Genomic DNA, 15,347 nt, shown 5'->3' with positions numbered 1-15,347 from the left:
ACAAAGTCCATGGAAACACTTTCCCAAGGATGAGAAGGAACTAGCAGTGGAGTGTACAAGCCTAGTTTTCTATTGCTCGGCTTGCTTTTAGCACACATGGTACACCCTATTACATATCTAGAAACTGTCTCATTCATTTTTGGCCAATAACAAAGTCTTTGCAGCTGTGCAACCGTTTTACTTACACCAAAGTGACCTAATATTAGAGAAGTGTGTGCTTCCCGAATTATCTTTACTCTTTCAGTTTGCAGAATGCATAGCTTCCCACAATGATACAAGAGTTGGTCCTTAATGTGATAATCCAATTCTTCTACTCGTTTTCCTTGACTTAAAGTTGCATATACATCTTTGAAATCTATATCTTGAGCATATTGTTCAATGTAGCTCTCATGCAGTACTGAATTATGCTTAAGTATAGTGGATGCATTTATAATAGGTCTAGACAACATATCTGCAACTTTATTGTGTATGCCATTTTTATATCTGATGACAAAATGAAACTGTTGTAGAAAACCCATCCACCTATAGTCACTACAACAAAACCAGCAATTAGCGTCCCTTTTTACTTCTTTTTTTGCATCTAGAGCCCATTTTTGGTGCTATTTGCATCCATTTATCAAATATGGTGCAAAACTTGACACAAAATTTGCATCAAGTTTTGCACCAAATCTTACACCAAGTTTAGCACCAGGTATTGCAATAGGTTTTGCACCAAATTTTATGCCAAGTTTTGTGTCATCCTTTACACCAGGTTTTGTTCCAGGTTTTGCATCAAGTTTGGCACCTAATTTTGTTTGACATACTTTTGCATCCTCATTTGCATCCACTTTTTGCACCTACACTTGCATCAACTTTTGCATCCTTTTTTAAATCATTTTTTGCATCCATTTTTTCATCCATTTGTGCATCCCTTTTGCGCCAAGTTTTACATCGAGTTTTGTGTCTAGTTTTGCATAAAATTTTGCATCTACTTTTGTTGCATCCACTTTTCCCTCTTGTTTGGCATCCATATTTACATCCTCTTTTGCATCTATTATTGTACCCACTATTGCATCTAATATTTTTGTGCCACAATTAGCGCCTAGTTTGGCACCTCCTTTTGCACCCACTTTTGATTATAATTTTGCATCCACGTTTGCATCCTCATTTGCGTCTAGGTTTTCATCAACTACTACATCTATTTTTGCATCCCTTTTTGTATCCAATTTTGGACCAGGATTTGCATCGGGTTTTGTGTCTCGTTTTGCATCTACTTTTGCATCGACTTCTATTGCATCCACTTTTGCACACAATTTTGCATCCACTGTTGCACCCATTTTAAATTTCACTTTTTGCATCCCTTTTTACATCTTCATTTGCATCATACTTTGATTCTTTTTTTGCATCTATCATTACATCCACTTTTGTTATGCCACAATTTGCACCATGTTTTGCACTCACTGTTGTATCCACGTTTGCTTCCAATTTTGCATCCATGTTCACATCCTCTTTTTCATCAAATATTGCATCTATTTTTGCATCCACTTTTATGTCAGGTTTATGCATTGGGTTTTGCATCTCGTTTTGTATCTACTTTTGCATCTACTTACATTATATCCATTTTTTGCATCCAATTTTGTTTTGCCTGTTGCATCAATGTTTGCTTCCACTTTTACATCCATTTTTGCATCTTATTTTGCATATTTTTTGTCTATTGTTACATCCACTTTTGTTGCACCATATCTTACGCCTACCATTGCAACCACATTTGCTTCCACGTTTGCATCCACTTTTGTTTCATCCATTTTTGCATATACTTTTGTTTCCGTTGTTGCATCCACATTTGTTTCACCACAATTTGTGCCAAGTTTTACACCTACCATTGGACCCATGTTTACTTCCACTTTTGCCTTCATGGTTGCATCCAAGTTTGCATTGACAACTGCATCTACTTTTGCATCCACTTTTGTGTCAGTTTTTTCATGTTGTTGTGCATCTACTTATGTTGTATCCACTTTTCATCCAATTTTACTTCTATTGTTGCCCCCATTTCTATGTTCGCTTTTGCATCCCTTTTCCAACACTCATCATATTTTCTGCATTGATGATATTCCTTATGGCATTGACAATTATGAACAATTGATGACAATGTCAATAATATTGACAATGATGAAAATGAAGATGATGGCGATGACATGAATTGTGATTATGATGATAAAGATGATAGTGGTTACAATGACAATGATGATGATGGCAATGATTATGATGATGACGATGCTAATGACGTTGGCGAATCTTCCCAATTTTAGATGTTGTCATTGTCATAATCATAAGCATTATCTTTGGTGTCATGATCATCATTTTCATCTAGGTCATCATCAAAAACAATAATGGCATGAATGATGATGATGCATGATTACAACAATGTCGATAGAAATTACATTAATGATGATGATGGGGATGATAAAAATGACAATGACGATGATAATGGTGGTGATGATGATCATCATCGATCATCTATCAAAAATAGAGTTGTTATTTCTCTTACGTATATCAATGTGTCCTAAACAACCCTTTTCTAGCACTGATCACATTTTTTGGGTTGATGATATTTCTTACAACATCTACAATTATGAACAATTGCAAACAATGTCCATAATGATGATGATGATGGCATGAATGGTGATTATGATGATAATGTAATGATGGCAATAACAATGACAAGGATGATGGTGATGATGATGACAATGATTATGATAATGAGAATGACCTTACAATCTTATGGATTCGTGAACAATTACTAGTTTCAATACCATCTTCTGGATACGTATTACTATCATTCTTCATGCATTACATTTCCATCGACATCTCTACTCTGAGTAGTGGATGGCATGTCATCAATGTATGCTAATTTCATCAATTCCTCAAATTTTTCACGTGGTAGTGCTCTCTTCAATGCTTCTCTTCTTCTCCTAGTATGGTTTAAAGGATGAATTGGATCATCTCGTTGAATTCTTAATGGTCTAGTTGGATCTTGATCATTAATAGGTGTATCATCAACATCGTTTACCTATAATTAAATGCAACCATTATTTAATGTTAGATAGCAATTACTGTATAGAACATGGATCCATTTCAAAGATATACACAATAAATTACTCAACAAAACAACATTATACATGTATACAATAAATTAAAAATATTATTTTTGAACACATTATTTTAAAAACAAGCCACATTAATTTCATATTCTTAGATTTTCTACCTTAGGAACATCCAAAAACAACAATTGTCTCAAATTATTCATCTATGCATGTAGTATCATCATGACCAACCTCTTTTTCATTGTGTTGATTTTCTATTTCATTTACAAACTCCATTGCCATATCCTCTTCCACCCATTTCTTTTTGCGTGATTTAATTGTACGGCGTAGGCCACATCCATATGCAGGTATTTGTATTGGTCTATCAAAATGATTAAACTCCTCATTTGTTCTGATTCCATTGCCAACCTAAAATAATTGATACATGCATTATTTTTTCCAAGGTTAGAGATTAGACTATATGATGTACTTATATCGTCCATTAATTTATAACTAAACTTATTTATAACACCCACAAAGTATAACAATTGTATCAAAGTATTCATTCCATGTATTATCATCATGACTAACCTCTTGTTCATTCCCAACTTTGGTTGAAGATTAAGATGTCATCTAAATACACCACCACAAATGCATTGGTGAAGGGTCACAAGATGTCATCCATCAACTTCATGAAGGTTGCAGTAACATTCGTCAACTTGAAAGGCATGACCAACCATTCGAAAAGTCCCTCCTTGGATTTGAAGGCAGTCTTCCACACATCAGAATTAACCAAACTTCAAGTTAATATTGCTGGAATATTTGGCCCCCTTGAGCTGGTCCAGAAGGTCATCAATCCATGGGATTGGGTACCTATTATAGACAATGATTTTGTTTGGCACCCGATAGTCAATATAGAGTCTCCAGGTCCCATCCTTCTTATGTACCAATACAATCAGACTCCCACAGGGTGATGAGCTTTTCCTAATGTGCCCTTTCTACAACAACTCCTGAATTTGCCTCTTGATCTCATTCTTCTCCAGAACACAACGTCGATATATTGATCCATTGGGAATGACGCGCTTGGTGTCAGATCGATGGAGTGCTTGACCTGACAATGGAGAGGTACCCCCGCAGGTGAGGTGAAAATGTCCTTGTACTCCTCCATGACCTTGTCCATCTGCTACTACTGTGCGGAGGAGCCATGTTTGGAATTTGTGGCCACAATCTTCTTCTTGTCCTGAGGGTGAATCATAAGGAAAACAAATTTCCTAGTCTGTGAAATGATCTTACTACATTTCTTTGCAGAGATCAAATAGATGGTGGTAGGCGGGGCTACTCGAGCTAAAGGAGTTGGAGACTTTTGGCTAGTCTAGAGAATATCACAAAACAACTCCTAAACTTCAATGCACTCGCTTTCCAACACATACTAAGAAAGGGCAACAAGTTGGTAAACATGCTTGCCAATGAAGGGCTCAACTTCACTTTAGAGGTCATGGAATCTCTATGGGAACAAATTTTTGTTGCTCAATGGAAGCATGAATGTCAGGACATTGTTGAACAAGACAAAGTTCCCTAAGGTGGGTGCACAACATTAATTTTCCTGATTGACCATGATCTGTAGTAATCATATGAGAGGGAGGCAAGATGCCCACACCTAGTGACCTGCATGGCATATCTGCCACCACCATCACAATTCTCAGTAGAGGATGATATTTATGGTATTAGAGGCATTTGTACGAAAGGAGGTGGGCTACTATCATTTCGTAGATCTCACACTCTTCGAATCGAGCACACATTCATGGTTTTGTGTAGGTGAGTACACCACTGTCATTTAAAGAAGCAAAGCATATCATGTTGGATCATTAAGAGAAAAATACAGCCAATTCTCGAAGCCTTTAAAATAGGGCATATGGTCATGGGGTCCTGCAACACTCTATCAATGACTCTAGCTTGCAAGCGCCATGTAATCCCCGACGTTTGCACTTGCAATCAACCCCTTAGGATCTCCACTTTCGGTTATCATCCATGCCTCTCCTTTACAAGGATCTCTATCAATCAAGTTTGGTCTTCTCCTTTACTCCCCTTGCAACTCACTTCAAGATTGGTTCTTTTCCACAACCTCTCTTCTTGCTCCGATTTGGAATTTCGGATCTTGTCTCTCTGTCCCCATGCTTGGCTTTATTTTTGTTGCAGGTTTCCTCACTTGAGCCTCCTCACAATTTTAACCCCCCTCCCCCCAACTTTCAGTTAGAAAGGTTAACCTCTATCTAGTTTATTTTTACCCACCATCGACTTGTTCCTCCTTTCAATCGACTTTCTGCCGCCCCTACCTCTCACTCAGTCATGGTTCGATGTTGCACCACCATCTCCACAGAGGCAGAACATAGGGGTAGATCGAGTCAACTCCCCTCTCCTACTCCTCCCTCCCTGCATGCCTCCCATGCTCAGGATTCCACCGGAGCCATCGTGGACCATTATCAATGTCTCGTTCTTGAGGTCATGTAGTGAGCTATCACTTACATCAAAGGGCAAGTTCGCTAGGCTAGAAGATACGTGCCAAATCATCATGTGGAGCGAGAAACACAAGATTATATTCATGATAACAGAAACTCCACCAGGGCGAGGGCCTCTGCTTAAGAATATTAACCTGTAATGGCATACTGAGACACTCATGGGCCGGGTACTTACTGACAGGGTTGACACCTAACAAGAGCTCCTTATTTGATGTTAGAACTCCTGGACAGAATGAACAACATGGAGAACATGCTGAATGACATGGATGACAACCTCAACCAAATTCTATCTACTACCCAGCCTCCATCAACCACAGGAGATGACTCTCACCCTCGAGCTCATACTTAACACCCTGTAGAATGACAACTCAAGTGCAACTCTAGGAAAAATGATAACTCTCTCTATACCGTCTCTATTCTTCTACTTGTTTCAGAATGTATTTTGGTCTCTTAGTTTATGTAATTTTGTCTATGTATATCCTTGTTTTTGGTTTAAATTCCCAGACTCTCAGGTCAGAAAGAATGCGAGCAATATGAAAATTTTGTTTATGTGCTATTGCTTTGACCTCCCTAACGATAGACCAAACCAATCCATCTATGTTATAATCACGTTTTTTCTCGCAGTAATATAATCTAAATCCTCTAATCTTACAAAAATATGTCATTATTAGCTCAAGGATGAACTCTTATGGGATTAATACCCTTACTTACCGGATTTTATTTTAAAATACTCGTTTATCTAACTTACTTGCTACATTAACCCAACTACCTTGTTATTTACTGCGCTAAGCGCATGAAATAACTCCATTCTTTGAAACAATTCTATCTCTTTATTTATCCTGTAAACTATTTATAACAACATTCTTTAACCCTACCTTATACCTTTATAAAAAGATTTAATTATCATTATAAATCTCCATCAACAATTATATTTTTATAATATCTTTCCTCAATGATCTTATTACCTTGAATAAAAATTAAAAACTATCCTAATCCCTAAATATAAACCTTTCTCCCTAGAATGGAAAATGGTCCTTCACACTCTTATAACCCCTAAAAACATATTCTTTTAAAATATATAGCTATCTCAATTATCACTCCCTTTTAAAAAACACCCTAACATCATATTCACCACTTTTAAAGATTCTCTGCAAAGATTCACCACTTTCGAGGATTCCTTGGGATTGGACTATTCGACATACATAACAAACAACTAAAATGGTCCAATATCAATCAAAATATCCACAATATGACATATTCCATAAATAACTAACACCCCTGAAAAAAAAAAACACTTTCCTTTTAAACACACCGAGATTTGCAATGTTTAAATACATTGTAAACTAGTCTGACCCCTAACCAGAGTTTGATAAAAATCTCCTAATATTATTAAATTTATTTAAAAAAATAAAATAAAAAATATCTCTATTTTATAATAACTTAATTAACATTTGACCAACTGAAAATTTCGATCACATGATGTTCCATTCCCGAACCTCGTCCCCCCAAAAGAGGGATTTCTATCACGAGCTGTCTGATTGTCAATAACTAAGAATTTCGCAATAAAATAGATTAAACCAAAGCCCTGCATAGTACCGTGAGGCTTTAAAATCCCTTTTAACAAAGTCGTATCCACACATCTCCATTGATTCGGCCTTTAAGCTCTGGAATCTCCCCCTTCTTCTTCATCTGCCTTCAGCTTGCATTCTTTCAGTGTTACCAGCGGCAAAAATGAGTTCTGCAATGCGACGATTGGTGGGATCTGCACTGAAGAATGCATCATCTTCTTCTTTCAAAACTAATGTTATGTCGAGAAGGTTTTATTCGAGTGGTGGAAGTCCGCCACGCAAGGTTGTTGTGTTGGGAGCTGCTGGGGGTATCGGGCAGCCATTGGCTCTTCTGATGAAACTCAATCCTCTGGTGTCAAAGTTGGTGCTCTATGATATCGCTGGCACTCCAGGTGTGGCTGCAGATGTCGGCCACATCAACAGCCGTGCTGAGGTGGGTTCCTCTTTTCCTACTGCATTTTTTTCGTTCTCTGTATGCTGGATCTGTTCTCTCTGCGAACGATAGAGATGTTTTGATTTTAGTTTCAAGGGATCTCCATTGGGATCGATCGTACGACGACCCACTTGGTAGGATCTACTTTTCGTTAGTGTTTTACCTGTTATTAGTTCTTTGATTTTACGTTTCTGATATTGTCCATGGTCAGATAATTTATTTATTTTGGTAAGCGCCTATTTTTTTAAAGGAACCAGGCCTTATACCAGGCTTAGACTCCACTGCTATAACCTGTCAAGGTCTCTGGGATTCTTCGAATGTGGAATTTATTCTTTTGGCCACATTTTTGCAGGAAATATGCCTTCCGGGGCTTTTGAACTTGGGTTTGAGCCCTGAAAGCGCAATGATTTAATTTCTTAAACACAACCCAATTCACGTTAATGGTCAACTCAATTCACTTTCATGGTCAGTTTGTAAATGTGTTTGTGCATATTTTGATTGATGAAAAAAAGCACCTAGATATTTATTTCGTGGAAATCCATGGCTGCATCATGTGCACCTACTCGATTAGGGTTTTAAATTTTATGGATCTAGGTGACATTTGGCCCAACAATCCATTGAAGCAACGCCCATCGCATTGTCATTCTAAAACGATTGTAATGTACACCGTGAATATTGGATTTGACTATACATTCTTTGGGCCATTTCAAAAGAGGCAGATATTGAGGGCTACATTATTATTATTTTTGATTGTTTTCTTGTTGGCAAATGTCTTTCTGTTAACATAGTGGGTTTTGCCCTCATTGTAGATGCTACAAACATAGAATCTCTATTCCACCAATTTCATGCAGGATTTGCTCCTGATCTTGTCTGTTGAATCTCAATATGGTAGTTAACTCCGATGGTGAGATAATGCCACAACATACTTCTAAGAGGGCACTGAAAGTGCTATGATTTAACTACTTGACTACAATCTGCCTGACATTTATGGCTAGATTGAAATTTGGGCTGTGCTTATTATTATTATTAGCAGTAGTAGTATTTGCTATTGATAGGAGAAGGTTGAAATTGAGGTTGGGCTCACTATTATTGTTTTTGTTTGGTCAAGGCCTTTTGACTGGCATGGGTGAAACACCTTAATTGCATCTATTCATCAAAGTCACGCATGACTTGCAGATGGGCTCATCTGTGCAAACCTCAATAGCACAGGGGTCATCATTAACAACACCTCTGCATTATCATTGAACTGGTGTTTATCACGTTAACACAACTTCATATTTTGGAATGACATGGGTAGCCGCATTATCATGGGAATATGCCTCCTGGGTTTTGAACCTGGGTCATCCTCATGACAAGCACCCCACAACTTGCCACTAAACCACAGCCCAATGGACGAGGTAGTTCATATTTTTTTGATGAAAAGTGCATCTATATTTTTAGCAGAATCCACGGCTGGATCATATGCCTCTGCTTAATAGGACTTTTTGATCTGATGGATCTAAGTCATACTTGGCCTAATGACTACTAGAAGTTAGAATAGTCTCATTGCATTGTCAATTTGTTATTTTGTGAGGATTGAATTGATGACCCTCTGCATATTGGATTTGCCTCTATATCCAACCTTTTTGGGGTCGTTTAGATTTTCCTCTTTATCCATGAGTAGATTAAATCAAAATAGTCTTCGCAGCGTAAATTAAACTAAGGTTGAATAAACTCCCTAAAGTGGCTTGTGAGATGCTAATTATTTATCACAGCATCACTTTTATACTTGGATTGGATAAGACTATACCCTGATTGAAATGTCGTATACCTGGATTGGACAAGATTATACCCTGATTGAAATGTGGGTTGGTATAGGTCTTCAATCTCCTACGAGCATAATCATTGCTTTTGGTGCTCTATCTCCTCGGTAAAAGCCAAAAGGTGGATTTTACTATAGAATACAAATAATCCTATTCTTGTTCACTATGAGGAGGACATACCATTGCTTGGGTCATGGAACAAGGATAACAAGTTTTACTTCTTTTGGAACTTTGCGATAATAATTTCTTTTCTTATTTTTTGGTCTACATATTTATCATTTAATTTGGTACTGCCATATTGATTTTATCATGCTTGTGTCACGACCTTGTTAGTAATTCACAGCAGTGTGACCTGGGTGCAGGTTGCAGGATATATGAGAGAGGAACAACTTGGCACGACATTGGAGAATGCAGATGTTGTGATCATTCCTGCTGGTGTGCCTCGAAAACCTGGCATGACCCGTGATGATCTCTTCAACATCAATGCAGGGATTGTTAAATCTCTTTGCTCTGCAATTGCAAAATACTGCCCAGAGGTAAGTTGTCATGATTTATGATCTTCTTTGAAGTTTTTGTTTTCATGCGATTTTCTTATTGACTATTTCATAGGAATAAGCATGACGTTCATTGTAAGTTGCTTTGTCGAAGGCTTTGTATGTTTGAGATCTATAGAGATGGCAATATATACAAATACATATTTGCAAGAATCTTTAAGCAAGTTGTTGATCTAGATTTACATACTGTTCTTGTATATAATCAATTCTACTAGAGAGGTTAACAAAGCTTGAAGACTTCTTTGAGTCAAACGAATAGGTGATTGACTCATTATTGACTCTTTATTTAGACAAATTGCAGCTAACTTTTGCCCATAAGAAGGAAATACTAATTGAAATGAACTTAAGAGTAATTAGCTGTGTAGTCCAATGCAAGTTTGCAGCCACTGTTAAAGCCCTGTTATTCTTGTTTCTCCTCTTGTAGTTAGTAACTTAGCTTTTGGACTTTTGAGAAAATTGGCATATGAATATCAATATAAAAAATATCCTTGGTCTTCTATTTAACTGTGCACAAATCCACTTGATCACGAGGTATCCTCTATAACATTATATATTACATACAATCAGTATGTACTACCATTAGTGTGGCAAGTTAATAGATAAAGAAGTATGTTTCACAATTATTTGTTTTGTTCATGTACTGGTGTGTGTGTACAGTATGTATAGTATATTGTTACATATTATATAGATAGAGATATGGAGAGGGGGGAGAGTGTACTGGATAATGTTTTCCTTCTATCAGGAATGGTATATTTGGATTCAAGAAATCATCTAGAATTGGTTTTTATGGCATTGCTGAGGACTTGATATCCATGGCAGGCAATTGTAAATATGATCAGCAATCCTGTAAATTCTACTGTACCAATAGCTGCTGAGGTTTTTAAGAAGGCAGGGACCTATAATGAAAAGAAACTCTTTGGTGTTACTACTCTTGATGTTGTCCGCGCAAAGACGTTCTATGCTTCAAAAGCAGGAGTTCCTGTTGAAGGTATTTAAAATTCTGGCTTGTTATGCTTAGCTACTCTCAAATATTTAGTATTCTGTAAAATATTTTTACTTTTTATAATTTAATCATGAAATATGCATCCTGGGCAAACATGCCAGGCACTTCTCCTCATTTCAAGGATGGTATCATAGGGCTCAAGGCCATCAGAAATATAGTCAGCTCAAGATGTCACTTGAGGGAATTGAACCTGGGTGGGAAGGATAACAGTCTTTGCACACAACCATCTGGGCTAGACCCAATACATGATATGCTGCAGGATCTTACCAACATCATGCTTTTATTAACATTAGATACAATTCTCAGTTTTATGTTTGTTGTTGATGTCATCCTATGCTGTCTGCAGAAGTTGATGTTCCTGTTGTAGGTGGACATGCGGGTGTTACAATTCTTCCACTTTTTTCACATGTATATGACTTTGTTGGATCCTCATCTTGAGTTTGTTCTTTACTCTTGGATATTAGAAGATTAATTTATCAAAGATAAAATGAGATCATAATTACCTACCCTTCAATACAGTTAAAAAGGGAACTAACACTTTTTTGTTTTGATAATTTTTTTTAGGCAACACCAAAGCCAAACTCTGTATTGTCTGAGGAGGACATTAAAGCCTTGACAAAGCGCACACAGGATGGAGGAACTGAAGTTGTTGAAGCAAAAGCAGGGAAAGGTTCAGCCACACTGTCTATGGCGTAAGTTTATGTTTTGGTCCTCTATAGTGGCTAATATGCATTCATATCTTTTGAATGTTTTTTTATTCTTATGTGACTGTCTAGAGTGCTGAATTTTTCATCTTGATGCAGTAGTTGGAGTCAGATAATCTTATCATGGTGTGTGCTTCATGATTTCATGCTTGGCATGCAACATGATTTCATGCTTGATAAGTACCTAATCTGAGATTCACTGTCAGTGAGAATATGGCATGAAGGAGCTTCTTTCTCTTTATCTGAATCTTGTACTTCATACATTTGCATGTCTCAAATCTTTTGCCTTAAGCTTAGGTACTTATCCTACATGAAATCATGTAGCATGCATGTCTCAAATCTTTTCCCTTAGGCTTTCTCATTTGTGTGAAACTCAGCGGGTGCTTTTAACCTGTGAGGTTTGACCGATGGATTGTTGCCTTTCATTTACCTTAGTTTGATTGAAATGTTCAGAGTTAATCTAGATTCTGCATGCAAAGATCCTTCCCTAAGAAAAACCATGAGTCTCTTCAAGGATGTTATTCCTTCTTAAACATAAGATATGTCAAATGGATCCCGCAAAAGTTGTGTGCTTGATGATGGGTAAATCTGGGTATGAGATTTACAAATTTGCACTTACATGTATGCCTGTGGTTGCAATTCACAGATAGGCGCATAGCATCCATTCATTACCTCATCTTGAGCATTTGAGCATGGTTCATGCAAAAAACATTGCTGGTCAGTTAAATCCATTAGTTGAAAACTTGGAAGTGAAGAGTAGTGTTGTAGTCTTCTCTATGTTGATGAATGTTTTTTGAGACTTCAAAATGTTTAGACATGCAATTCCTTTTTCATCTTGCTCCTGTGTTCTCAATTTTTTTTTTTCTACTGTTTTTTAAGGCCAAATATAAACCATGGGATATATATTTTTACCCTGAAGACCTCCAAATCATTTGGAAAAGGAGGTGCTGCAGCAAAAGAGATGGGTTGAATTTGTTGTTTGGATGGACTCTATGGTATGTAATCTTAGTTGGATTTCCAATATACTTTTAAACCATATTTTCATTTTATTTTTTAGTACTATTAGATATTGTATCTTACCTCATTTTATGGTTAAAATTGTATAACAAAAACATGCGTTGTGTTATGTAATTAATACTAACATGTAATATTGATTTTTTTTGTCAGAATGCTATAGGTAATGATTGCCAAGACGATGATCCAAATTATGTTCAACATATATCAGGAGATGATGAGGATGAGGATGAGGATGATGGTGGTGAAGGAGGAGATGATGATGATAGTTGCGGTGTTGGTGATGATGTGGATCAGAGTAATGAGGATGGTCAAGATGATCATGAGGATGATCTTGGTGGTGGTAGCTAGGCATGCACATACATTGTTTTTTATGAAGAAATTATTGTGTAGAATGACATTGTTATGTTTAGATGGGTGTTGTGAATTTACCCTATATCAATGAGACATTTTGATTTTGTAATCATACGATGAGTTTGATTTATGTATGTTGTTAATTTATCATAACGATATTCATGAAATATTTTGATTTGTTAATCATATTTGAATTTTAGTTGTTTTGATTAAAAATAATACTGATTTTATTAGTATTATGTTGCTATTTTATACATGTTTTGAAAATTGTTAATGACACATTGTTATTTTTTTGGATGGATGTTGTCAATTTCTCTTAAATTTCTTTACAAATGATTTTGAATTGTGATATCTGCTTTAATGATATTTAGAAACTATCATATATTTCACTATGAATCTATAAAGGGGGTCATATATGTAAAGAAAAATATACTCTATATAAGAAGTCAAATGCGGATGTAACCATGGATGCAAAATTGAAAGTAAAATTGGATGTTAAACTAGGAATTAATACAAAATGCAAACAATTGACATACAAAGTGTTTTAAATTAGAAGTGAAAAATTGTGCAATAGTTGACACAAAGAAGGGAACAAAACATGGCATACAAAAGGATATCAAATTGGGCAAAAACAAGGACACATAAATGGGCACCAAATTAGATGCAAAAAAAGACAACAACTAGATGTAAAATAAGATGCAAAGTTGAGCGTTAAAAAGAAACAAAAAACGTTACAAATTAATATGCCAAATGATGATGCAAATAATGGTGTAAATTTGGGATGCAAACTTGGGTGCAAAAAAGGAAAAAAAAAAGATGTAAGAAAAGACATAAAACAAGATGCAAAATGGGGCTGAAAAAAGGTGAAACCAAGGATGCCATATTGGATGTAAAAAATGATTCCTAATCACATGCAAATTTAGGCTCGAACTCAGACACAAAATTATATGCAAATGTGGACACAAAATGAGGCAAAAAAAGATGCAAATTTGGATGGTGAAAACGATGTAAAACTAGACACCAAAAAAATGCAAAATTGGATGAAAAAGTCGATGTAAATAATGGTGCAACATTGGACACAAGTAGACACAAAAAAATGGTGCAAAAAGGGGCATAAAATAGCTTAAAATTGGATGCAAAACTTGGTGCAAAAACAAATACAAAAGTAGACGTAAAAAATGGCTCTAAATTGAATGTACCATTAGACACAAAATAAGATGCAAAGGTGGACACAACACATGACTCAACATAAGATGCAAATATAAATGCAAATTTCGATGCTCAAAATGATGTAACATTAGATGCAAGAGATGGTGTTAAAAATGATGCAAAATTGGATGAAACAAATGACGCAAAATATGGTGCAAAATGAGATGGGAAAAATGGAGACAAATCAAACGTAAATGTGGATGTAAAAAATGGTCCAAAAAAAGATGCAAAAATGGGCACAAAAATGGATGCAAAATTTGGTGCTAAATCAAATTCAACACATGGTGCAAAGATAGGCACCAAAGTTGGTGCAAAAATAGAAGCAAAAACTAGTGTAAGACTAGATACAAAACCTGGCATAAGACTAGATGCAAAAACTGACACAAAATGGATGCATAAAAAGACGTTAAATTGGATTCAAAATACAGTGTAAACTTGATGCAAATGATGGTGCAAAAATGGAAGTAAAGAATGACACAAAATAGGAAGCAAAAGAGAATGAAAAATAGATGCAAAAAATGACACAAAACTAGAAGCAAAACCTGTCATAAAATAAGATGCAAATCTTGGTTCAAAATTTGACGCAAAAAATGATGCATAGTTTGGTGTAAAAAATGATGCAAAATCTAGCGTGAAAAGGGATGCAAAATCAGGTGCAGAAAAGGACGCTTTAAAAATTGTACAATAGAGCCAGATTTAGCGCCAGGTTGCTCATCACAATTACAAAAAAAATGCACTAAAATCTGGCGCTAAATCTGGCGCAAATCGCTGGTTTTGTTGTAGTGAGTGTCTTGATTGCTGCAACTTAGTTTGGGAGTGTAGATATTAAAGTGGTTGATGATCAGTATGTATGACTGTCTCTTTGCCCATTAAGTAATGTTTCCACTTTTTCACACTCTGTACTAATGCATACAATTCTTTATCATATGTTGGATAGTTAACTACTACAAAATTAAATGTCTCAGAATGATAACATATGGGTTTACTGTGTTGTATCAACACTGCTCTCATGGCATAGTCGCTGGTATCCGTTTGGATCTCAAATGGTCTTTGAAGATCAGGCAGTGCTAGTACTGGTGCTGTACTAATCTTTTCTTTCAAGGTGTTGAAGGCTTTCTGCTGTTTTCC

At 36.2% G+C, this 15,347-nt stretch overlaps 1 protein-coding gene across 4 annotated transcripts; it reads left to right on the top strand.

Annotated features, from left to right (window-relative positions):
• Positions 1-7,166: 7,166 nt before the first annotated feature.
• Positions 7,167-12,958, top strand: LOC149186739 (malate dehydrogenase, mitochondrial-like). Of its 4 annotated transcripts, XR_016255714.1 has the most exons (7): positions 7,167-7,579; positions 9,744-9,917; positions 10,755-10,923; positions 11,285-11,346; positions 11,503-11,630; positions 12,289-12,359; positions 12,522-12,635. XR_016255714.1 is itself a non-coding variant. In XM_089411109.1 (6 exons), the coding sequence occupies exons 1-6, from the start codon at positions 7,310-7,312 to the stop codon at positions 12,290-12,292; spliced, it is 807 nt and encodes a 268-aa protein (XP_089267235.1). In that variant the 5' UTR covers positions 7,167-7,309; the 3' UTR covers positions 12,293-12,363. The 4 variants fall into 4 exon arrangements, 3 of the variants coding, with proteins under 3 accessions (XP_089267235.1, XP_089267234.1, XP_089267233.1); XM_089411109.1 differs by lacking the exon at positions 12,522-12,635 and having other exon boundaries at positions 12,289-12,363; XM_089411108.1 differs by lacking the exons at positions 12,289-12,359; positions 12,522-12,635 and adding an exon at positions 12,810-12,958 and having other exon boundaries at positions 7,170-7,579.
• The last annotated feature ends 2,389 nt before the right edge of the window (positions 12,959-15,347 follow it).

This window comes from Pinus tabuliformis, chromosome 3_1 (assembly GCF_031772625.1).
Source record: "Pinus tabuliformis cultivar Carrire ecotype Pingquan chromosome 3_1, CPIR1, whole genome shotgun sequence".
Lineage (NCBI taxonomy): Eukaryota > Viridiplantae > Streptophyta > Pinopsida > Pinales > Pinaceae > Pinus > Pinus tabuliformis.
This window is presented reverse-complemented; position numbering and strand designations above follow the sequence as displayed.

Excerpts from the sequence above, each read along its gene's own strand:
- LOC149186739 (XM_089411107.1), top strand. The coding sequence starts at position 7,310 with ATGAGTTCTGCAATGCGACGATTGGTGGGATCTGCACTGAAGAATGCA. Across the intron at positions 7,580-9,743 it reads ACATCAACAGCCGTGCTGAG|GTTGCAGGATATATGAGAGA; the intron begins GTGGGTTCCTCT and ends ACCTGGGTGCAG. Across the intron at positions 11,347-11,502 it reads TTCTTCCACTTTTTTCACAT|GCAACACCAAAGCCAAACTC; the intron begins GTATATGACTTT and ends AATTTTTTTTAG.